Raw genomic sequence first — 25,573 nt, forward strand, 5'->3', positions numbered from 1 at the left:
ACTGCTTAGCCTGCAGGGGCTGGACAGCGGATTGAAGCATTTTATGAAGCGGGTGTAAAACTATACCATTAATACCATTCACACACTGCAGAACCCTGAATTCAATCCAATTACGATATGATTTGTGATTCTTTCCAATTACAATATAATACGATTCACTACAATTTTAAGATTCACTGCAATTCTAATTCCAGTTATGATACAATTCAATGTAATTCACTGCAATTACAACACTAAACAATGTATTCCGGTCATAGTACAATACAACTCACTGCAATTACAAAATGATTCACTTTAGTCATGATGATTCATGATTCACTCATTACGGTACAGTAAGATTCACTCCAATTAACATTAAATACAATAATTCCTGATTCTATATAATTCATTCCAATTTCTACGAAATACGATTCACTCCAATTTTTAAGGTGTGCAATTCAATCCAAATACAATGCGATTAACTTCTATTAAAATGCTAAAACTGAATATTAATCTGAATATGACAAACTGATACAACATAGGTGCACTTTTGATGTGAATACACACTAAAATGAAATTAAAGTGCTCAAACCGGTTTGTTCCAGGTTGTACTAACAGTAACTTCTCCGGGCCTACCAAAGCACCACCGTCGTCGTCGTCTTCCTCTTCGTCTTCGACTAACCCTCAAAGTTCCTCATCCTGGCAGCCTGGCAGAGCCCCCCAGGGCCACAACAAGTCCTGGAAGTCCGGATCCGGGTCTGCACCCAAAGCATCGGCGGCCTCCCAGCCCGCTGGCCCGCAGGTCACTAAGCCCAACTACAACCTTAACTTTCCGAGCGTCATCGGAGGTCGTGAGGAGAGAGGCATTCGGGCTCCAGGATTCGGTAATTCCCTGCCGTCACGTCCTTCGTTTGTGCCATGAGTGTCGTCTGAAAATGTTTCTTTCCTGTGCCGTGTGTTGTCGTGACGCAGGCCCCAAGCCCAAAGTCAAGGAGGATGACTTTGGGGACCTGCTGTCCACTCAGGGCTTTTCATCCATGACAGATAGAAAAGGGCCGAGGACCATTGCAGAAATGAGAAGGCAGGAGATCACAAAAGAAATGGATCCCCTTAAACTGCAAGTATGTGTCCTAATTGGCAAACTGCGGTGCGGTAGCGCTCTCATGGGGGCGCGCAAGGTTACCTTCACTGCAGTGGACGATTGTATTCATCGTCCGCAATCCAACCGTTTACTTCCCCAAATGTATATATTCGTCAGGTTTGTTTTTCAGTGAGTAGGCGTGAATGAGGGTCTCACTCGTCTCACTGGTTGTGAAATTTGGGTTTGTAAACCACTGTAATGACCAACAGATCCCTGTAGATGGCAGAGTTGCGTCGCTTTGGTTTTGAGGTCAGCACCGCGTTTGATTTGAAGATACAAATTAGGCGATGAATCTCGACTGGTCATGTCAATTATGAGGGAGATATATGCCAACATGTTGGAAGTTGGACAAGTTTAGGCACCCCACCCTTGAACAGTGTGCATATATGTATGGTATAAACAGATTACCGTATTTTCACGATCATAAGGCGCACTTAAAAGTCTTAAATTTTCTCCAAAATGGACGGGGGGCCTTATAATGCGGCGCGCCTTATGTGTGCACAGAGTTCCAAAATCTGTAAATGTTATGTGACTTTGATGAGCGGTCCGCTAGACTGACTGGGAGCATTTCCTGCCGACACGCTCCATATATAGAGGAAAGGCGGACGTGACTGAGGACAGCATGCGGACGTTAAAGGGGGAAGGCTGCGCGTGAAAGAGGACACTAAAGGCACGCCCCAGTAGGTATATTGTGCTGGTATGTGCTTTGTGCAAAACAACATTGGTTCGGCTAAGGACTCCCGAAAATGGCACCTACGAAGAGACACGCGTACGAAGCACAGTTTAAACTGCAAGCTATCAGTTACGCGGAGGAACCTGGGAATCGAGGAGCTGCGAGAGAATTCGAGATCAAATAATCCATGGTTCGCAAGTGGAAGAAGCAGGAAAACGAGCTTCGCCAAGTCAAGAAGACAAAGCTGAGTTTCCCCGGAAACAAGGCGAGGTTTCCCGAGTTGGAAGAACAACTCGAGCAATGGATTAATGATCAAAGAACAGACGGGAGAAGCTTCTCTATAGTCACCATTCGACTGATGGCAATAACTCGGGCTTGCCATCATTCCGGGAGGCTTGACGAAGGAAATCCAACCGCTGGACATCGGTGTAAACAGGGCGTTCAAAATGAAGTTGCGAGCGGCATGGGAGCGATGGATGGCAGATGGCGAACACAGCCTTACTAAGACTAGGAGGCAGCGCCAGGCGAGTTACGCCACAATTTGTGAAAGGATTGTGGATGCTTGGGCTAACGCGTCTGCTTGCACTGTTGTTCGAGCTTTCGTAAAAGCCGGCATCATTTCTGAGGAGCCGCACGGCAACGAGACTGACTCTGACAATGACGAGAGGGAACCCGGCGTGTTTAATGGAGAACTTGCCCAGCTGTTCATTCTGAACTTTGATGGATTTGTGGATGAGGATTGATAAAAAAAATAACATGAGTACATTGTTAAATACTTCAATAAAGTACAACCAAACTCAGTTTTGCTCCCGTTGCCTTTTTAAAAACATTGTTTTAGCGTGCATGCATGCTACTGTATGTTTTAAGCTAGCCTATGTTTTACCATGCCTGCGCTCAATAATATGTATGTGTTAAATAGACCACGTAACTGAGACTGCACCTTTTAATACGGTGCACCTTATGGTCACGAAAATCCGGTATGTAACGTGGTAGGTAGTAGAAAGTGTGTGTCATGAGAAAAGATGACAATTCATGAAATGAATGGCCAACTCGTTAAAAAAAAAAAAAAAAAAAAAAAATGACATTCAACTCGACAAGCGGTGAGTCAGCGTCGCTCATGGTGCGTTTCTTAGTTGTATATTTGTAAATAAATGTTCTTTCTCAGTCTTGTTTTTTGTTTTATAGTTTGTGTCACAAAAAAATATTAGCGTCAGTCACAAAAAGTGTATTTTTCCCCCTGCTTTTTATTCCGAAAGTAGTTTTTTTTTTTTTTGATGAAACCAACCCATGTTCTATTTTTCTTTTCTTTTTTTTTTGTTTTGTTTCTGAGCTCTTAGTGCTATGAGGCACATGAGGCCGCAATTGCGGGTTCTGTAATCTGTAGTTTTAACGGGAGCAGGTGATTGACCTACTGCCCAACCCCCGCACCTGGTTTTCCTAAGGTGGTCTCCCATTAAGTACTAGCCAGGACCGACCCTGCTTATATACCCTGCTACAGGTGGCATTCTCAGGGCAATTCCCGGGGGCCATGTTCTACTGCTGATTATTAAATAAAGCTAGAAACAAAGTTTTTTTTCTGATCAAAGAAGAGAGTCTACTATTTATTTTGGTAAATTCAGTGCTTATCTTGTTACATAACACAATATTCTGTGGGTCTTGAAAGATCGGTCAAAATGCTGTAAAATGGCAGGCAATATGGGTAATTCTGCTTTGAAAACAGCTGGCAGTGAATGTTTTTAATTACCGTAATTTCTCGTGTATAATGCGCATTTTTTACCGAAATTTTTTTTCAAAAGTCAATAGTCCGCATTATACATACGTTTAGGAGAAATTAAAAATACTTTCACATTTTATAAATGTATGGCGCCATCTAGAGGTTATGAAAAAGCTGTACACTTTCATTCCACTATGCCACCGCCCCCAAGAGGTTAGGAAAAAGTTGTACGCTTTCATTCTAGTATGCCACCTAGAGGTTATGAAAAAGCTGGAGCCTACACTTTCATTCCAATATTATAGGCGTACATATGACTGCATATATGTACAATTGTGCTCATAAGTTTACATACCCAGGCAGAATTTGTGAAATGTTTTTTTAAATACAACTGCTGACTGGACAACAACAATCATTCATTTGGTTATGTTTTGTTGAATGATAATGCTTTTCTGAACTGCTTAACAGTTTAATTTCAATCCCATTAAAATAAAATTGAATGTGTTTCGCCTGTTTTCGTAAAAGAATTGTACACATTTTACAAAGTCTGACGTTTGAGCACAACTGTGTGTTTTCTCATTTACTAAATAAAAGTGCGGCTGGAAATTTCAAAATAAGAGCAAGTAAATAAGAAAGTGTTATGTGATCAAATGAAGTGCTTAACTTCAGATTAATTATTTGAAAAAACTAACAAACTACAGATATTTCGTTTTGATCATATGGGTAGAAGCAAAATCATGCATTGTAAAAATGCATTATACATAGGTTGAATGGTCAACTTTGGGGTTGCACATTATACACGAGAAATTACGGTACTTCAAATTTGAAGAAATATTCAATTTTGTGATGGTGAGCTTGTATTTATTTTTTATGAACACTGTAAATAAATAAAAAAAACTCACCAAGGGTGTGCAATACAGTTTTTCCTAGGATATGAAAACTTCAGATTTGTTAAATGTTGCATTAGTAATGAATTTAAATATTAGTAGCTTGCTATTCTGAGTTTGTAGTTCTTTTTGGGGCTACTTTGCAGAGGCCACGTGCTTTCAGGTGACATTTTGTCCTCCCTCCCGTTAGATCTTGGATTGGATTGAGGGCAAGGAGAGGAACATTCGTGCGCTGCTTTCTACGCTGCACACAGTGCTATGGGAGGGCGAGACCCGCTGGAGGCCGGTGGGCATGGCCGACCTGGTGACACCTGACCAGGTTAAGAAGTTCTACAGGAAGGCCGTCCTGGTGGTCCATCCAGATAAGGTGAGCTTGGGACATACTCCATATAGTGCTGCTAGACATTATATAGTGGTACCTTGATTTACGAGTGCCCCAACTTAACCAGCTTTTCAAGTTACAAGAGGTCACTTTTTTTTCTTCGTGTTGCAAACCATAATTGGAGTTACGAGCAAGCGTCAGCTATGTGAAAACATATTGGAACAACTAAGGGACTGTAATTCCCTTGGATGTGGGCAGAGAGAGCCACAGTTATCGATGCACTTTCAGCCGACTATTGAACAGGCCAAACAGTCCAAAACAAATACAAAATGAAACCACCTGCAAGGAGTATGGAGAAGACGCTAACAACACAGTGCTATTTTTTAAATTAAAAACATGACAAGACAATTTTTTCTAGGGCATGCTTGAATAGATTAATTGCATTTGAATTAATTTCAATGGGAAAAGCTTCCTATGCCCGAACAATGCCGCTCCAAATGCAAGAGGGAGACCATTTGGTTAACTTTATGCTATTCTGTCACTAATTGAATGCTCTCCCTTTGGCATCTGGAGTCACGTTGTTGGGGGCTAGCAACATAGCATAACATGACCCTAACTTCATGCTCTCCTTCCTTATTCAGGGCTTCATAGCTGGGGTGCAGTCAGTGAGCGACAGGCATGGAGCTAGGGCTCCAAAGCAACATAGCGGGAGAGCATTCAGTTAACCTAATGTTATGCTATAGAGCTAATCCCATGCAGTTGGCTAGCTAGTGTAGCATAAGGCTGACCGCAGACTAGGGCTGCAGGATTTTTTGTTTGAGCTTCATCATCGCGATGTACATTGTACACTCGTCACATTGCAGGGTCTGCTGCGATGTTGGTGTTCTGTAATATACAGTGATTCAACTGTCATATTAAAAGTGACCAGCAGAGGGACTTGTTTGGCCATGCTAATAGAAAGGATTCTATTTCAGTCTTCAGAATGAAATTACCGTAGGCAGGCATGCGGCAGCTGTGTGAGTATGAATTGCGTTTAGGGACACTGCATAAATAAGAGTGAATGTTCTTTTGTAATACAGTACCTAATTGTAAAAAGTTGATTCGTTGGAAAATTATTTGTATCAGAATTCTTTATCTAAAACACTGTACGATCACACTGATATGGAATTTATTTTGTTTTGTAATATAAGAGTCGAGAGTCAGCCAGAGCTGCAAGGAATGCAAAGTCATCAATGTCCTTTCACCATCATTCCTGCTTAGCCCAAGCATCCACAATCCATTCACATATGGTGGCGTAACTCGCCCGGCGTTGCCTCGCAGTCTTAGTTGCACTTGGTTTTTCACAGCAGCTGTGAGATGGGCGCGCATGGAGTCACAGATCAACAAGGATGGTGACGCGTGGAAAAAAACATCCGGTCTCTTTACGTACACCTCACTCAGCCACTCTCTCATTTTCTCCTTGCCCATCCAGCCCTTTTGATTGGCCTTAACGATGACTTCGGCTGGAAACTTTTCTTTAGGCGTCTTCCTCTTAAAAATCACTACAGGTGGCAGTTTCTGTCCATTACCATGGCAACCAAGCACAACACTGAAAGCCGACTTCTTGTGCCCCGTTGTGCGTATCACTACCGTGGTGGTCCCCTTCTTCTCTACAGTGTGATTCACCCGGATGTCGAAAGTGAGCGACACCTCGTCCATGTTGATGTGGTTCGGCTGAATGTGTTTGTCGGCAATCTTTTTACTGCAGTAGGAGCGGAAGATGGCCAGCTTTTCCTTGTAATCCGCCGTAAATTGCTGCGCCATGGTAGTCCTTGCCTGGCTGGATAGATGGCGCCGTTTCATAAAATGAAAGCACCAAGACGGACCTCCTTGAAAATGTTCAATTTTCATTTCTTCTGCAAGCGTTATTGCCCTCAGTCAAATGGTGACTGTAGCGACGCTTCTCCCGGCTGTTCTTTGCTCATTAATCCACCCAATACGGGTACAGGTCTCAAAGGGGTGTTTTGAGTTAAGACTGAAAACTATTTTCTGTCCGGTAAGTCGGAGTCAGTTAAATTGAGGTTCTACTGTAGTTGGATCACTAAGGTACCATAACGCTAAACAGATAGACTGAATAATGCAATTGCAATTGTTAGCATTGTATGCTAGGTTTCTCTTCAGAGGTTCCACTGTACATAAAGTTGTCAGCAGCACCTAATAACTATATTTAATAAAAAATAGAGCAGCCATGATGTTGGTAAACATCTTTTCAAGATGGCGACCACTCATCCAGTCATGTTTTTGTCTCGTCCCTCTCCCTTTTCTCGGCTCGACGGCATCCCCTGCAGGCGACTGGCAAACCTTACGAGGACTACGCTAAGATGATCTTCATGGAGTTGAATGACGCCTGGTCAGAGTTTGAGAACCAGGGATCCAAAGCTCTCTTTTAGTAGAAAAAAAATGACACCCACACAAAAAAGAAGCCGGTCCGAACCAGGACTGGATTTGAACAAATATCGAGCCCCCCTGGGGCCTGATTGGACAGGACTGAACCCACATTGGGCCTTCCTTTTTGAGGGGGTAGTTGCACAGCCTCTGGGAGGTGTCCTCTCTTTCACTTTCTCTCCACATCCTTACTACACCTTTGAGAAAAAAAATCCCTCTTCACTACCGACTTGCTTCAGAAATCCAAGGAGTGACAATCAGAGAGAGAACGAGGAACTCCAGAATGCTGATGAACCGTCACAGATTTTACAAAAAAAAAAATGCTACATGCTAAAATGCTAACCGCTGATGTATTGGTGCCTGTCAGTATTGCGGACAAGCGTACAAAATGGCTGCCAATCACTAAATGTAATGCTTCTGCCATTACAATCATTACAATTGTTGCCACATTTGCACTCATACATATCCTAGTTAGCCTAGTGCTCATTTCTGACAACAAAGCAACACCCACATTAACAAAAGTGCTCTTTTTTTTGTTTTGTTTTTTTGTTTTTTTGAAAGCCGTCCACTCGTGCGATGCTTCGTTGCTAACCACTAACAATTAGGCTCTTAAAGATAGTGTCTTGAGTATTCGGTTAGCGCCATGCTGCACTTAAGCTATTTATTAGCTTAGGCGGTTAGCATCGGTTGCTAACATCTGAGCTGATGATTTTTGATTGACATCCATCAACCGGAACAGGGTGAGTGATTGATCAGGTTTACGTATTTTTGGGGGGTCCATTGTGTGTGTAATTATTGTAAATACAAAACATCAAGTGACTTTGTGAAAATTATATTTGAGTGGCAGGTCTGTGTACGTGAGTGATTTTTAAGAATGACATCACACACTGTTGTTGACTTCATTGTTTTAGTTCACATTTTTACCTCATGGACCAATCTGATCACTTTTCTTATTTATTATTATTATTGTTATTATTAGTTGTTGTTTTTGACATTCTGTTCATACCTGATAAGAATTGGGAGAAAGCATTGGTTAGGTTTTCATATATTAGAGAGTGAGTGGGACCTCTTTGATTTCATTCCAAAGTTTAATAAGAATTTGCTTTTTACAAATATATCCTTCTATTTTGTTGTTTTACAGCTTTCTTTTTTTTTTACTTGCTTTTTTGTTGACAGTTTTTGATTTGACAATATGATCATAAGTATAAGGACAGACAATATCAATACAGTTTTACTGTACCAGACAAATTATGGCATAACTAATAAACACGAATGTAGAAAAAAAGGTGATTAAAAGTTATGAGGGAAATACTTGTGTATGTCTTTTTTTGACTGACTGTTGTTTTTTTCATAGGTATAAATGTTACTTTTGAGCCACATTTTACGACACACAAACCCGTACTCCCATACACTTAAATGTCAGATTTCAAAGATTTAAAAATCCCTGTTGATACCTCAAGAATCCCTTTACAAACCATAACTTTTATTTTGAGGTGATCATATAGCAGTTATACAACAGCTTTATTTAAAAATATAACTCAACATGAGGCGTCTGCGTTTTTAATCTAGCCTCTCCCAGTCTTTGGCTATCGTCAGCTATTTTCAGCTGTGACATTAATGGCACACACTCGGTTAATTCGGCGTTAGCACACGCAGACATCGTTGTCTGGTTTATTGCCACATATTTTGTTATTTCACGATGTTTTATAGTGTGCCAGTTGGTTGTACTGATGCAGTGGCAGTGATAAGAGCTGCTTCAGCTTTCCAAGCAATAAAATAGCAAGACTAGACCAGCGAATCGCTGAAAGTCACTCGGCGTGGGGGAGCTGCACCTCTGTGGCTGCTGCCAAGTAAGTATTCGTAACTTTGGAACCGGTGTGTTTTCGGAAGCATTTAGCAGAAAGTATTGTATACACGGGCATAGGTTGAGCCAAGCTGAAAACAGCTGCAGTGACGATTTGCCCTTAGATGTTGCCAACCTGGAAACATCGGCTGCCATGGTAATGGGAACGCGGCATGTACAGGACGCATTGCTGTATGCAATGAGAACTAGAAATTTGTTAAAGGTACAATATTTTACCAAATCAACTGTTTCTGGTATTTGGGAGTTATTTTGGCTCTATGGTGCGTCAGTAAACGTGAAATATGAATTAAAATGTCCACGCATTCCTAGCTTCCACGTTTTTCTGCCGAGAGGGCTAAAATCAGCTCATTCAAATTTCTCGAGCTTATCTATGTCACTAGCGAAGATCTCCGCCTAACTCTCTGCACACGTGTGCTCTCACAAGTGGGTCTTCTACACAGAGGAAACCAATCAGAGGATGGGGGGTTTCCCCACAAATATGGACAAAGCGGGTACAAAACTGGGTCAGACAGAAGTAGCTGTCAGAGGAGCCTTTTCTGGACATGCGTATGACAAAACCAAGGTGCTTTTTTGTTTGTTTTTTTAAAGAAGAAATTGACACTTTTATTCTAAAAATAAGAAATTGACACTTTTATTCTAAGTCCATGTTAGAGAGTCACTCTATGGAGGTCTAAATAGCAAAGATATGCAACCTTGAAAGCTGTTTGCACTTTAAGCCAAATCGGCTCATTGTTTTGCTGATAACTCATGACTCATGTTGCTTTTACTACCAACACCTTGCTGGAGCAAATATACAATACAATATACAGGCCTTGATGCACAGACATGTTGGAACTGGAAGGGCCCATCAACAAACTTCCCACAAAGTTGGAAGGGTCCAAAATCTCTTGGTATGCTGAAGCATTCAGAGTTCCTTTCACTGGAGCACAGGGGCTAATATTTTGGACATAACCATATAAACACTTTTAGATGAATAAGAGCGGAGACTGAGAACCAGGCCTTCGAGTCCAACATCAGTATATAACCTCACAAATATGCTCCAGGAAAAATGGTAATAAATTCCCATAAACTCACACCTAAACCTTGTTGAAAGTCTTCCCACAAGAGTTTAAGATGTTACAGATGCAAAGGATTGACAGGTGTCATATTAAACCCAGTGGATTAAAAATGGGATATCACTTAAATTAATGAGTCAAGGCAGGTAAGTGAATACATTTTGGCAGTATAGTTGTGTGTGTAAATAGATATATACACTGAACAAAAATATAAATGCAACACTTTTTTTTTTTTGCTCCCATTTTTTTTGAGCTTGACTCCAGGATCTAAAACCTTCCCCACATACACAAAAAGCCATTTCCCTCAAATATTGTTCACAAATCTGTGTGAGTGAACACTTCTCCTTTGTCGAGAACATCCATCCCACCTCACAGGTGTGGCATATCAAGATGCTGATTGGACAGGTGTGGCATAGGCTGGCCACAATAAAAGGCCACTCTGAAATGTGCAGTTTTATCACACAGCACAATCCTACAGTTGTGTATATATGTATGTATATATATGTATATGTGTATATATATATATGTATGTATATGTCCACATTTATATGTACATATGTATATGTGTGTGTATCTACAATCCCAATTCTCATGAAGTTGGGACGTTGTGTTAAACATCAATAAAAACAGAATACAATGATTTGCGAATCATGTTTGACCTATATTTAATTCAATACACTACAAAGGCAAGATATTTAATGTTCAAATGGAAAAAAACTTTGTTTTTAGCAAATAATCATTAACTTAATTTAGATTAACTAAATTCCTTGGGCGGCACGGTGGACGACTGTTTAGAGCGTCAGCCTCACAGTTCTGAGGACCGGGGTTCAATCCCCGGTCCCGCCTGTGTGGAGTTTGCATGTTCTCCCCGTACCTGCGTGGGTTTTCGCCGGCCATTCCGGTTTCCTCCCACATCCCAAAAACATGCATTAATTGGATTGATAAATTCCTTGTTTGGTTTTGACATACTTGGTAAATAAAGATGATTCTGATTCTGGCCCTGATCCTGCTTGTTTTCAAAATTGTAGCTCCCCAATCAGAGTAAATGAGGAATGCTAATGTTTGACAAACATGACATCACTTCCACTAGCCGTTGGGTTGGAAAGTGTAACTCCACCCAGGATGTCTCAAAATCATGAACATTTGAGTGTGCTCAATAAAACCTACTTTTTAGCCAATTTATGGTTCACAATTTGCAGTGAATGACGTATGTATTTCAAAACCTTTACAATGCAAATATGAATTTTAACCGACCGGCATAAAGCCCTTTTGCACTCTGATCTTTAAGTAATAAACTGGTCGCTATGTGCGGAAATATCGCAATAATTGGGTGTGAGTCGGTTAGCGAAATGCTAGCTGGGCCGTATGCTACTAGCTCCATCCACAAGTGAACATGCTGCATGTGGGTCAGAGGGGAAAAAACAAGCATCTCCGCAAGTTTTTACAGCTTTATTTCAAAGGTTCAAACACAAAACCAAATATGTAGTGCTCCAGTCCTCAAGAATATAACCGTAACACATCACATGATACAAAATGAATTATAAAAGCAGGGGGAAAACAATACAATGGGATGTTTTAGTGTCAAACTGATCCTAGTACGCTAAAGCTTTGTTTTCTACCAAGTGGTCTGGATCAGTTTGGTACACATCCACATTGGTAAATCCTGACCAGGCTTGTGTCTTAATTGGAGGATGTCGATTGCCTTGGGTGTTTTTGAACACTTTCTCACAGTGTAACACCCAAAAATATAAGTACACCTTACTGTACTGCTCAGTGGAAACCAGGCTTGAATGTCCCTCATTTTCTTTCGACAACAGACCACAGTGACATGTTTGTCTTCCACTGTGAATGATTTACAGTGCATGGCGTGCAGGATCCGCAATGTGTTTCCACTTGGATACTTTTGGCTGGCCGGGCCTTGGCCTCTGGCTTTTTCGAGGGGCATATAGAAACGGGGATGACTGAATCTGGACAGGAACCAAGGCACTTAAAAGTGTAGCTGTCCCGTCAATTTCCTATTATATGTCCTGAATTGGGGAAAAAAAAAAAAAAAAAAAAAAAACCTAATCAAGAAAAGTCATCTGGTTCATTCGCAGTAAGTCCTCCAGTCTACCAAATGACCGGGTGGTATCTGAAACAAGACAAAAGGGGAGAGAGGTCATTTCAAAACATTGGTGTCACCCAACTTTACCCAGGAAGTGGAGTAAGTAGAATAGATGCAAGGTTTTTATCCGGGAAGAAAAGTAGAGAGGTACCAAGGAAAGGAGGTTGTGAGCCAGGAAGGTAGACAGGTACTAAAAACGGATGGTTGTTACCTGGGAAGTCAGGCAGACGAATATCAAAAGAAAGATTTGAAAAAGAAAGGAAAAGAAAAAAGAAATTAGTATACCAAAGAATGATGGTTACCCTGGAAGTAAGGTAGACTGGTGCCAAAAAACTTTGGATGGACGTAAGGCAGCCCAGTACCAAAAAATGAAGGTTGCCGCCCAGTAAGTACGGTAGAGCAGCACTAAAGATGAACCAAACGTTTTCCCATTTGAAATACATCCCTCCAAAGTGGCTAGTGGGAGTGGCGGTGTTACCCGCTAACGCTGATATTTATATTCAAGCCCTGGTTGTCACCTGGGAAGTAAGGCAGACTAGTACCAAAGAATGAGGGTGTTTAGCTGGGAAGTAAGTAGACCTGTACCAAAGAATGACAGTTGTCACCCAGAAAGCAAAGAAGGTTGTTAACCAGGAAGTAAGGCAGATTATTACTAAATAATGAAGGTGGTTACCTGAGATGTCAGGTTGACTGGTGCCAAAGAAGGAAGGCTGTTATCCAAAAAGTAAGGCAGACCAGTACCAATTTATGAAATTCACCCAGTGAGTAAAAAAGGTTACCTGGGAAGTAAGGCAGACAGTGCCATAAGGAAGGATCTCGCCCAAGAAGTAAAAAAGATTGTTACCCTAGAAGTAAGGTAGACTTGCACTAAAAAGAGGTTTTTACCTAGGAAGTAGGATAAACAGTCCAAAAAATTGAGGGTTGTTACTCAGGAAGTAATGAAGGTTGTTACCCGGGCAATAGAGTGGTATCAAGGAAGCAAGGTTGTTACCTTGGAAGTAAGGTAGAACAGCACTAAAGAACAAAGGTTGTTACCCAGGAGTAAAGATACATTGGCACCAAAGAAGGAAGATTGCTACCCGGGAAATAGGGTAAACGATACTGAAGAATGAGGATTGTTACCCAGGAAGTAAGATAGACTGGTAGCAAAAAAAGAAAGTTGTTGCCCAGGAAGTAAAGTCAACCGGTACTAAAGAATGACGGGTTGTTAAGACAGGAAATACAGTAGACCGGCACCAAAAGAGTAAGTTTGTTGCCTAGAAATGAAGCATGACTTGTATCAAAGAACAAAGGTGAAGTTCTTAACTTACCAATACAAAAAAGGAGTATCTTGGAGGTCTATCCCTCGATGGAGACCTCTGGAATGAGGTGACAATTCAGCGCTGCCTCCAGCGGTATTTGCTGAACACACAAAGTCTTCAGTTTACATGCAACAAAAACATGTTTTTAAAGCATGGCTTGCGCGGTCTTCACCATTGATGATCCCAGCTGCATCTGACATGATATGCTGCTCTCCTCCGAAGGACATTTCAGACTGGCAGAGGCGGTGTCCTGTAACACCCAAAAACTAAATGAATAAATAAAATAAATTAGCATTATCGTCATAGACAGGACTCAAAGTGTGGTATGCACCTCTTGGATTTCTGCAGTAACTTCAGTGGGGGGTTCAACAAGCTGCTTGACTGATTCTGTTTCTACCTTAACAGCAACAGGTTGTGCCTCAGCCACTGCTTCAGGTTTAGGTATGTTGACGACAACCTCCGGTTCCGGCACCAGGACAACCTCCTGAACTGGCTTGACTGCTTCAGCCACAGGTTCTGGGCCAAGGGAGCAGACGACAACTTGTTCTGCCACCTTTTGGAGTTTCAGTTCTATGCCAGCTACTGGTTCTGCTTCAGGGATCTCATTGGGTACTGCTTCAGGGATCTCTTTATGTTCTGCTTCAGGGATCTCCTTGGGTTCTGCTTCAGGGGTCTTCTTGTGTTCCACTTGTTCTGGTAAACTTGCAACACCCTGTTCTACTGGTTCTATGTCAAAGGTGCAACAGACCAATTCTGGTACTTGCTCTACCGACTGTGATTCCACATTGACAGCCACTTCTTCCTCAACTACTGGTTCTGGGTCAAGGGTGTAACAGACGACCTCTTCTGTCACCTTTTGGATCGCCCTTTTTTCGGGTTCCGGGTTGAACGTAGAACTGACCACTTCTGGCACACTGGCGACAACCTCCTCCATCGGTTCTGTTTCCACCTTAACTGCCGGTTTTGCTGCAGTAACCGTTTCTGGGTCGAAGATACAACTGACCAGTTCTGGCACACTGGCGACAACCTGCCCTTCCGATTCTGGTTCCACCTTAACAGCCTGTTTTGCTTCAGTCTCTGTTTCTGGGTAGAAGGTACACCTGACTAGTTGTGGCACCCTGGCAACGACCTGCTCTACCAATTCTGGTTCTACCTTATCGGCCGGTTCAGCTTCAATTACTGTTTCTGGGACGAAGGTACAACTGACCAGTTGTGGTACACAAGCAACAACCTGCTCTACTGACTTTATTTCCACCATTTTAATTTCTCGTTCTGGTGCATTGCAGACCACCTCCTGCATGGATTCAGGTTCTGCTTTTTGTTCTGGCGCAGTCAGTCGCTCCTCTGATCGGGTGTCCTCCTGTTTGGCAGTTAGTTCTGGTTCAGGTGTAGTTGTGGAGACGCCCTCACTTGCTTTTGCCACTGGTTCCGGTTCCAAGACTTCCGGCTTGACCTATAGAGAAGAGAACAAATGTGAGTTATCCAGTTCAAAATTCTGCCATCTTGGTCCAAGCGGGAACCCAACCTCTGCCTGAGCCACCCCGCAAAAAATACCCCACAGACCCCCCTCCCCCACTGTGGTCACGTGTATCGGTTAGATCGGTACAAAAGAAGGATTGTTACCAGGGAAGTAAAGTAGACGAGTACAAAAAATCTATTCATAACCTGAGAAGTAAGGTAGACAGAGACCCAAGAAGGAAGCTTGTTCCCCACAAAGTAAGGTAGTCCTGTACCAAGCAAGAAAGGTAACTACCCAGAAAGTAAGGTCCCACCGGCTACAAGGATGGATGGTGTTACCCAGGAAGAAGGTAGACCAAAGAAGTAAGTTTGTAACCGTGAAGTAAAGTAATCCTATGGTTACCGGCTACAAATATGGAAGGTTGTTTCATAGGAAGTACAGTAAACTAAAGAAGAAAGGTTGTTACCCAGGAAGTAAAATAAACTAGTATGAAGGAAGGAAAGTGTTACATAAGAAAAAAAAAAACTATGGCCGTCGCCAAGTGTGTCAGGCCACATGAATAATTCCAAGCCTCCGAAAGTGTGACATTGAATTATTCATTTTTTCTGGCATCCGTCGTTAATTCAGGCTAGCTTAGCTTCTCGTCCTCAAATGGAAGCCAAACGGGCGCAAACATGGACGTATAGTAGGAAAAAAGTCCATACACACCGTAGCTATAGACCTGGAGGAGATCTAGTAATTGTTTTACTGCCTTGACGGCCAGTTCTACTACAACTACAGTACAACTATCAGTCTGGAGTGGCAGAGAAGTATGTTACAATACTACAGGACATGGATGAGGGCTGCAGAACAGTGGTGAGGTGTGCTGTAGGTGTGACAGGTTTATGGTGGAGGTGGGACTGTATCAGGGATCAGCCCTAAACCCTTTCCTGTTTGTAGTTGTAATGCATGGGCTGACAGATGAGGTTAAACTGGAATCCCCCTCGGAGCATGATGTTCGCAGATGACATTGTGATCTGCAGTGAAAGCAGGGAGCAGGTGGAGGAACAGTTAGAAAGATGGAGGCATGCACTGGAAAGCAGAGGAATGAAGATTAGCCGAAGTAAGACAGAATATATGTGCATGAATGAGAGGGGTAGAGGAGAAAGAGTGAGGCTACAGGGAAAAGATAGCGAAGGTGGAGGACTTTTACTATTTGGGGTCCGCAGTCCAGAACAATGATGAGTGTGGTAAGGAAGTGAAGAAACGGGTCCAAGCAGTTTGGAACGGGTCAAAGAAGGTGTCAGGAGTTTTATGTGACAGAAGAGTCTCTGCTAGGATGAAGGGCAAAGTTTATAAAACAGTGGTGAGGCAAGCCTTGATGTACGGATGAGAGACAGTGGCACTGAAGAGAAACAGGAAGCAGAGCTGGAGGAAATGAAGATATTAAGGTTCTCTCTAAGAGTGATCAGGTTGGATAGGATTACGAACTGACCTCATCAGAGCAACGGCCAAGGTTAAATGTTTTGGAGACAAAGTTAGAGAGAGCTGACTTCAATGGTTTAGACATGTCCAGAGGAGAGAGAGTGAGTATATTGGTAGAAGGATGATGAGCATGGAGCTCCCAGGTAAGAGAGCTAGAGGAAGACCAAAGAGAAGTTTGATAGATGTAGTGAGGGAAGACATGAGGGCAGTTGGTGCTCGAGAGGAGGATGCAGGAGTTAGGCTTAGATGGAAAAGGATGACGTGCTGAGGCAACCCCTAATGGGACAAGCCGAAAGGAAAAGAAGTATGTGTATGTACGATGGAAATGTGAGTGTGTATGTGTGCTGGGTTGGAGAATTGGTATTTTGTGCGTGTCTCTTTGTGTACAGGCATGTGGGTGTGTGAGTGCGAGTCCATACTTGTCATTGTGTATGTGCTTGTGCGTAATGCTTCTGTTTGCATATTGCTGCCCTTGCATCTTGCAAATCTTGCATCTCCAAAACCTTCACTTTTCAGGAAATCCCCACCAAAAAAAAGCAAACATTGCGTTGTCAAACAGAGACAGCCGTTTTCAACACTTGATGTTGGTAAATAATTTGTAAAAATAACATACCCAGATGGTGACTGACCATATTATTATAATATGTGAAAAAATGTGTGTTCATACCAGTGTATATCGTGTGTGGGTGATAGTGTCGTTTGTGTGTACCTGTTTCTGTACATGCATGAGTGTGTATGTGAGTCCATTCTTTTTGTGTATGTGTGTGTTTGTATGCAAAAAGTACTTCATCCATGCAAAGCACACATACAGTAAAGTAGTTCTTTTAGACAGGGCTGACCCCGTACAAATGGTCAAGGAGGCCCCCCCCCCCCCCCCCAACTCCACGACATACGCTCTTGGGAAAACAAGCAGTGATAACAGACTAATGGAAGATGGAAGAACAAGCAACGGGGAGGGTGTGTGGGGGGGGAAGTGATGTGTGATGCAGAAGGTGGAGGGGGGGGGGAAGGGGTGTTCAGGGGTTCCAGTACAGAATGTTCTGACTAAGCTGAAAACACGCAGATAGACATACACAGACACAGGGTTCCCCGCTCACCTGCGTGTCCAGAGTGGGTGTGGGCAAATGTAGTTGTACTCAAGATCAAGTACAACTACATTTGAGTACTCGCAGATACCAAACCACTTTTTGTTTTTTTCAGACCGACCACGAGTACTTTTGAGTACTTGCAAATACTCACTGATACCAAGTACAATAGGCATTTCGCGCCCACTTTGGGGGGTGCTGAACCACACCTAAAATTAATCCCAACACCCCTAAAAAATATTTTTTTAGACTTGTTTTTCAACAACCTAGAAAAGAGTAAAATCGTAGTACTTGGTTGTAACAATAATTTAGCAACCGAAACACAGCGACCCTCTATCTCAATTTCCTCAAAAATGATTTTCTCCTGCATTTATAGTCAATTTATTTTTTTTTTTTTGGGGGGGGGGGGGGGGGGGGTGGGTCCTGAATCACCCCTAAAAGTAATCCCAGCAGCCCTAAACCTCTGACCCAAGAATGACCCCTGCCAGGTACTGATACCTGATAATGCCATAGCAATTTTAAGTAGAACCGAGGTTTATCGTCCTGTACCTTTCACACATAACCCAGTGAAAGGCCGCATATTTGCGCAGAACCCAGGAAAAGCAAGCTATTAGCACGACTGTGCGCTTTCACACAGAGATCAAGCAAAAGTGTTGCATCGGAACAAGATGCAGCCTTTGCGTTTCACACAGAAACCAGCAAAGGTTTGTGAGCGTTCAAAAGCTTTCACACCGAGCTCCTGCAAAATTGCAGCCGAAGTACACAGTGGTTATCAGCCTCTGCCTTTTACACTGTACCCAGCAAAGACAGGATATTGCCACATGTGAGCATTTTCACACACAACCCAGCAAAGGCAGTATATTAAGGCGACTGTAAGCATTTAAACAGATGTAGTCTGTGCGCTTTCACACAAAGCTCAAGCAAAAGTGTCACATCGGAGCTGTAACATAAGATGCAGCCTTTGTCTTTCACACAGACCCCAGCAAAGGCAGGATATTGGTGCAGCTGTGTGGACTTCTGTGCTGCCTTCATGCACAGGTCTCACAAAACTGCATTAAAAGTAGTGTTCCTCAGTCTGTGCCTTTCAGACAGAACCCAGCAAAGGGAGAATATTGCCACAACTCTGTGTGCTGTCATGCTTTCGCTCAGAAATCCTGCACGGTTGCCGCCAATGTACATAGTGTTCACGAGCCTGTGCATTTTACATAGAACACAGCCAAGGAAAGATATTACAGTAAATGTGTGCTTTCACACACAGATCAAACCAAAGTGTCATATTGGAGCTATTACATAGGATTCAGCCTTTGAACCCAGCGAAGGCAGGATATTGCCAAGTGTGTGCATTTTCACATGGCATCCACCAAAGGAAGGGTACTGCTATACCTGTGTGCGCTTTTACGTTTTCACACAGATCCCACAAAATTACCGCCAAAGTAGATGGTGTTTATCAGCCTGTGCCTTTCACACTAAACCCAGAGAAGGGGCAGAATATTGCCATGCCAGTGTACACTTTAACACGGAGATTAAGCTAAAGTGTTGCATCAGATGCAGCTTTTGTCTTTTATACACAGCCCAGCAAAGGCAGGATATTACCACATGTGATTTTTTTCACACAGCTCTTCTGTTTCATCTCTGTTGCAGCGGTTTTGCAGAATCTCTGTGCAAAAGCAGAAAAATAACTTTCTATAAATTTCTAGGTCCTGTGTTAAAGTTAAAAACTGCTGCATCTTATGTGTTTCGACTCTGATGCTACAATTTGTGGTGGGCTTTACTGCCTTCACTGGGCTCTGTGTAAAAAAAAGTTGGACAAATGCCAGATCTACAAATCCCAATTCCAATAAAGTTGAGACCTGTAAAATGTAAATAAAAACAGAATACAATGATTTGCTCATCCTTTTCAACCAATGTTCAATAGAATACACTACAAAGAGGAGCTATTTCAAAGTTCATAGTGATGAACTTTATTTATTTATTGCAAATATTCACCCAATTTGAATTTGATGCCTGAAACACATTCCAAAATGCTGGGACCGCTGTGTTACATCACCTTTACTTTTCACAACACTCAATAAGCGTTTGGAAACTGAGGATACGAATTGTTGCTTTGTAGGTGGAATTCTTTCCCGTTCTTGCTTGGACTTCAGTTGCTCAAAAGTCTGTAGTCGTATTTTGCACTTCGTAATAGATCACACATCTTCAATTCGAGACAGGTCTGGACTTTTGGAAGACCTGTCAAGTACTCACTCTTTCACTATGAAGCCACGCTGTTGTAACGTGCGGAATGTTGCTTGGCATTGACTTTTCTGCTTTCTGTCATTTCTTGCTTCTCAGTGCTTACGTGCAGCGATTTCTTCAGATTCTCTGAATTTTTTGTCGATATGCTGGACCGTAGATGATGAAATCCCCAAATTCCTTGCAAAAACATATGTTAGGTTTGTTGGAGACTGTCAATAATTTATGATTTTGAAAAAAACACACAGCTTTGTTAAATACTGTCTTCGATGTTAACAAAAATATAAGTTACCTTTGTGGTCGACTGAGTCTTTAATGATAACAAAAAGTGTATGTTAGCTGTGTCGAACACTAAATTTTTTATGATGTTAACAAAAACTTTTACGGAGTTGAAGTTGTATGTTGGGTTTGTCTGAAATTTTAGTTTCCGATGTTTACAGAAAGACGTATGTTATCTTTGTCCATCCATCCATCCATTTTCTGAGCCGCTTCTCCTCACTCGGGTCGCGGGCGTGCTGGAGCCTATCCCAGCTGTCATCGAGCAGGAGGCGGGGTACACCCTGAACTGGTTGCCAGCCAATCGCAGGGCACATACAAACAAACAACCATTCGCACTCACAGTCACACCTACGGGCAATTCAGAGTCTTCAATCAACCTACCACGCATGTTTTTGGGATGTGGGAGGAAACCGGAGTGCCCGGAGAAAACCCACCCAGGCACGGGGAGAACATGCAAACTCCACACAGGCGGGGCCGGGGATTGAACCCCGGTCCTCAGAACCCCCTACAGACCTAGAGCTGGTAATTAATCCATTATCCATCATGGGCCCGACAAAAATGTCAACAAAGCCTACTGGTTACATAAGTGGAGCAAAGCGACCGGTGAGAACCTGAAGCGTCCTGACAGGTGCGATGAGCGTAAATGTGTGGCCGTCAGCAGAAGCCCCAGAGACAAGAGCTAGCAAGCCTCATCACTTCACCGCCGCGTGGTAATCACAACACAATCACTGGTGGGAAAATGCTTTTGTGAGCCACGGCGGCAGTGGTGGCCGTCAAAACAAAACCCTAGCTCACACCCCCGTTCACCAAAATGTACAAATGTGGCACGAAGACTCAAAATAGGTTATGAAATACAACTCAAAACTGTCTTTGTTTAGACAGTAAAAACATACATTCAATTTATCAAGGACTCTAATTGGGTTATAATGTTTCAGACGTTTGATCAGACCCAAAATTGATTCTGATGTTGACAAAAAGATGAACATTAGTTTTCTGTAAGCCCTAAAAGTTTGTTTACAAAAACACTTGTTAGCTGTGTTTAAGACTAAATTGTTGATGATATTGTAACATCAACAACTTGTGCCTGTTATTCATCATATTATACTGTTTTCGAAACCACATTGATTAGCTTTAAGACTAAATCGTTTACATTTACAAAAACAGGTTCATTAGCTTTTTCGAAAAGACTAAATTATTAGATGTTTACAAAACATGCAAATTAGCTTTGTCAAAGTCTCTAAATTGTCTTTGTGTGGAAAATATTTTTGTTAGGCTTGTTAAAAACTAAATGGTATACATTTACTGACCACAAGCTTTGTTGAAGACTTAATTGTCTACAATGCTTACAAAAACATGTTAGCTTTGCCGAAGACTAAATTGTCTTTGTTTACAAAAAAATATGAGTGCAAATAGTTGTTTGTTTGTTACGTTTGTAGATTCTTATGTTTGGAAAATTTTTCGTTAGCGGCAGCCATCAAAAACAACCCCCTCCTCCTCCCTCCCCTCATCTTCCAAATATCCAAACATGGCGTGGCGATGGCTGATAATGTCGACTGACTTCAGATGACTTTTTTTAGCTAGCATATGACCCCAACAATAGTCGTACTAGAAGAAGAGGACGACGTTGTGCAGGCGTCTATTCAAGACATTCCTTTTCGACACACCACCATATTTGGTCGCGTGCGCCACAGGCGAAGGCAAACGTGATCAAAGGTATTGGGACACCCGTCCCAATACCTTTGGGAAGCACAAACTCAAGTATAGTTGCTCCGGCCCCCTTGTTGAATAGATCAAATCAATTACGATGTTTATGAAAACAGGTTGGGTTTGTCTGAGACTAAATCGTCGTTGTTTAGGGAAATGTCTGAATGGAAGACGCGTACATTAGCTTTTCTGAAGTGTTTAAATTGTCTTTGTCTACTAAAATGAATGTTAAGGTCCATCAAAGACTCTAAATTGAAGATTAGGTTTATGAATATTTTACTGTTAACTTCCTCAAAGACCTCAGTCTTATATTTTCTCAAAAAAAGTAGGTTAGGTTGATTGAAGATTAAATTGTTTCCAATGCTTATAAAAACATCTTACAAAAATGCTTTGAAGACTCAAAATTCGGTGTGATGTTTTCGATATGTACACTAGCTTTGTTGATGACGCAGAATTTTTATTTGTTTACAAAAACGTACGTTAACGTTGTCAAAGACTTGATTGTTTATGATGTTCATAAAACACATTTGTTAGTTTTGTGGATCACTCTAAATTGTCTTTGTTATAAAATTGCATTAGTTAATTGGAGGCTAAATTGTTTACGGTGTTTACCAAAACGCGTCATGATGACTCCAAAATTATCTGTAGTGTTTACAAAAGAGGTACGTTTGTTTTGTTTTTTTAAGCCTCTCGATTTAGTGTTTACCAAAAAGTTGTTTAAAAACTCTGTTGTCCTTAAAGTTTTAAAAATGTATGTTAAATTTTTTGGAAACTTTAAATTGTCTATTTAAAAAAACAATGTTCACAAAGCAGTTAGTATTGTTGACCACTCTAAATTGTCTTTGTTTTTAAAAATGTACATTAGGTTAATCAAAGACTAAATTGTTTGATGTTTACAAAAACATATGTCAGACCATGTTTACAAAAACATATGTTAGACCAAATTGTCTTTGTTTACAAAATACATAGGTTTGTCAAAGACTAAATTGTCTCTTTTAAAAATTCTCATTAGCTTTTTTCCAGACTCCAAATTCTGTTTTAAAAAAAAAAAAAAAAAATGTTAGATTTGTCAACGGCTCTAAATTGTTTACAAAAAGGTAGTTTAGTCTGACGACTTTAAATTATCTTTAATGATTTAAAAAACATGATTTAAAAATCATCGGTTTCTCAGAGACTTTAAATTGTACTTGTAATTGTTTAAAATGTACTTTAGGATATCCAAATTGTTTACAATGTTTACAAAAATATACGTTAGCTTTGTAAAAGACTGCAAATGGTCTGTTTTACAAACCGTTAGTTTCGTCGGAGACTATATTAGTCACGATCTTTACAAAAACGTTTGTTAGATCCATTGAAGACGAAATTATCTTCAGTTTATAAAAATGTATGTCAGGTTTGTCTGTCTTTGTTTACAAAAATGTACCTTAGCTTTATGGACGACACCAAATAGTCTGTATTGTTTACAAAAAAATATTTACTGGCATTCCACGTCCTAAACTCCTCCCACTAAATCCTGCCTTCTCAGCCACACAGCCTTCATCGCCACGGGTCGATTGCTCGTGTCTGATTTAGCATCATGACTCAGCGTGGAAGCTCTCGTATGGCAGGAATTCATTCCAGCGTTAGGGGGAGAAAAAAAACAACAACATTCCCCCAACAATCGTCCTGACTGTCAGGCTATTTAAACCTCGTGCAAAAGCTCCACTTAACCCGACACTTTTTCTTATCTTCAAACTCAAAATAGAAACACTTGCCTACTTCCTTAAAAGTGCTTCCTGAAGAAAAGATGGTCAATTTAAGATGATGTTCATACGAATGCTAATATTTGTTCTGATTTATTTAAATTGCTTAATCTGACAGGTTTTTTTTTTATAGCCTGAATAGAAACACTTGCATACTTCTGTAAAAGTGCCTCCTTAAAAAAGGAAATTAAGTTTGATGTTTACATGAATACTAATATTTAAGCCATGTGTGAAATCTCAACTTCTTTGCACTGTCTACGTTTTTTTTGCCCTAATTATAAACATTTGCATACTTTCTTAAAAGTGCCTTCTTAAAAAAAATTTACTCGAATACTAATGTTTTTCCTGATTTATTTAAACTATTCACGTAATCTGTTTAACACGACACATTTTTTTTAACCTCCAAACAGAAACCCTTGCATACTTCCTAAAAATAAAGATAGTACATTTATGATAATGTTCACGTTTTTAAAGCATGCATCCTTCATTTTTTCACCACCTTTTTTTTTTTTTTTTACCTTCGATAGAACACTTGCATACTTTCTTTGTAGTGCTCCTTTAAAAAAAGATTGTAAATAATATGTTTACACAAATACTAATGCAAAGCAAATTTATTTATGTAGCGCATTTCATACAATGTGCTTTACATGATTAAAAGCATTTAAAAAACAGTTTATAAACATTACAAATAGAAAAGTAAAAATACAATAAAAATAGCATACAGTGAAAGAAAGACAATTTTAAAGTGGAAATGCTCTAAAAAGCAGGAGAAAAAAATAAGTTTTTAACCTTATGTTTCCCAAATTAAATCATTCACAAAATCTACACTTAATCTGCCACTTGTTTTTTTTTCTTTTTAGCTCCAAATTAAAAAAAAATTTTCCGATTCAAACAATATACGGAATCGCCGCTTAATCCACCGTTTTTGCGCAAAGCGTCTAAATTTATTTTTTTTGCCCTACATAGAAACAATTGCCTACTTCCTTTTTATCCCTCACAGAAACACTAAAACTAAAAAAAAAACCTCCTTAAAAAATTGTCAACCTATGATGTTTCACGAATACTAATATTTTCCCCCAATTTAAATCATGCACAAAATCTACACTTAATCCGCCACTTTTATTTTTTAGCTCCAAATACAAACACTTGACTATATTTTTTCTGTTTCAAACAACATATGGAATCTCCGCTTAATCCATCGTTTTTGCACAAAGCATTTACGTTTTTTTGTCCGACATAGAAACAATTGTCTACTTCCTTTGAAGTGCCTCCTTAAAAAAAACATTGAAAATGTATGTTATTCACATGAAAACAAATATTTTTCTCAATTTATTTAAGTCATGCATAGAATTTAATCCACCACTTAAAAAAATAAAAATAACGCATTTTCAACCATGCATGAAATCTTTGCTTGGGTTTTTTCAGCCCCGACAGAAACAGTAACCCACTTCCTTAAATGTGCTTCCTTTAAAAAAAGACTGTAAATACAAATATTTTTGCTGCATTTTTTAAAGCAATACTCATCTGGGTTGTTGTTGTTGTGTGGCGTGCACTTCACTTACCACTCTCCTCATGCGACGCTGGTTCTTCTTCCTCTTGCTGGGCATGTTGGCATACAAGGATCGCAGATGAAGGTAATGAAAATGAGCGATGAAGAAGAGAAAGAAGCACAGAGACCTCAGAGAGTGGACTTTTTATACCCCCCCCAAACCCCCCCCTCCCCTCCTCACACACATTCTCTTCTTCTTACTTAGGGGTCAAATTGTGTGTGTGTGTGTGTGTGTGTGTGTGTGTGTGTGTGTGTGTGTGTGTGTGTGTGTGTGTGTGTGTCATTGTGGGTGAGACAGACGCACAAAACAAAACAGGTGCTCACCAAACTTGATTTTTCCTCAACCTTAAAGGGACAATGCGTAACATTTTCGATTGTTTTTCTGGGCAGAATCGATGTCTGCGTTTATGTGTTATCATTGGTGTGTTATGACCTCTGCTAATAATCTGATACATTCTCATGAGCAAAGAATTGTAGATTTATTTACACGTAAGAGTGGTGACCCAGTGGGGGAGCGGCATTGAAACTACAGTTGCCGTAAGGGACAAGCAGCGCCAAACACGGAATAACTACACGGTTCCCTGCGATTCAGCACAGA

At 40.9% G+C, this 25,573-nt stretch overlaps 2 protein-coding genes across 2 annotated transcripts in view; one reads left to right on the forward strand and one right to left on the reverse strand.

Annotated features, from left to right (window-relative positions):
* Nucleotides 1–7,483, forward strand: part of gak (cyclin G associated kinase) — a 48,993-nt gene extending 41,510 nt beyond the window's left edge. Inside the window, exons 26-29 of the mRNA XM_061672753.1 lie at nt 585–863; nt 952–1,100; nt 4,582–4,758; nt 7,041–7,483. Of these exons, the coding sequence (XP_061528737.1) occupies nt 585–863; nt 952–1,100; nt 4,582–4,758; nt 7,041–7,142 (707 nt within the window). The 3' untranslated portion in view covers nt 7,143–7,483. The remainder of the gene's footprint in view (nt 1–584; nt 864–951; nt 1,101–4,581; nt 4,759–7,040) is intronic.
* A 4,067-nt stretch (nt 7,484–11,550) lies between these two features.
* Nucleotides 11,551–25,079, reverse strand: LOC133399468 (magnetosome-associated protein MamJ-like). The gene is made up of 5 exons (XM_061671012.1): nt 24,989–25,079; nt 13,793–14,914; nt 13,634–13,711; nt 13,471–13,561; nt 11,551–12,187 (listed from the first exon to the last, which is right to left on the reverse strand). The coding sequence occupies exons 1-4, from the start codon at nt 25,031–25,033 to the stop codon at nt 13,499–13,501; spliced, it is 1,308 nt and encodes a 435-aa protein (XP_061526996.1). The 5' UTR covers nt 25,034–25,079; the 3' UTR covers nt 11,551–12,187; nt 13,471–13,498.
* Nucleotides 25,080–25,573: the final 494 nt, after the last annotated feature.

Source organism: Phycodurus eques, chromosome 3, assembly GCF_024500275.1.
Source record: "Phycodurus eques isolate BA_2022a chromosome 3, UOR_Pequ_1.1, whole genome shotgun sequence".
Lineage (NCBI taxonomy): Eukaryota > Metazoa > Chordata > Actinopteri > Syngnathiformes > Syngnathidae > Phycodurus > Phycodurus eques.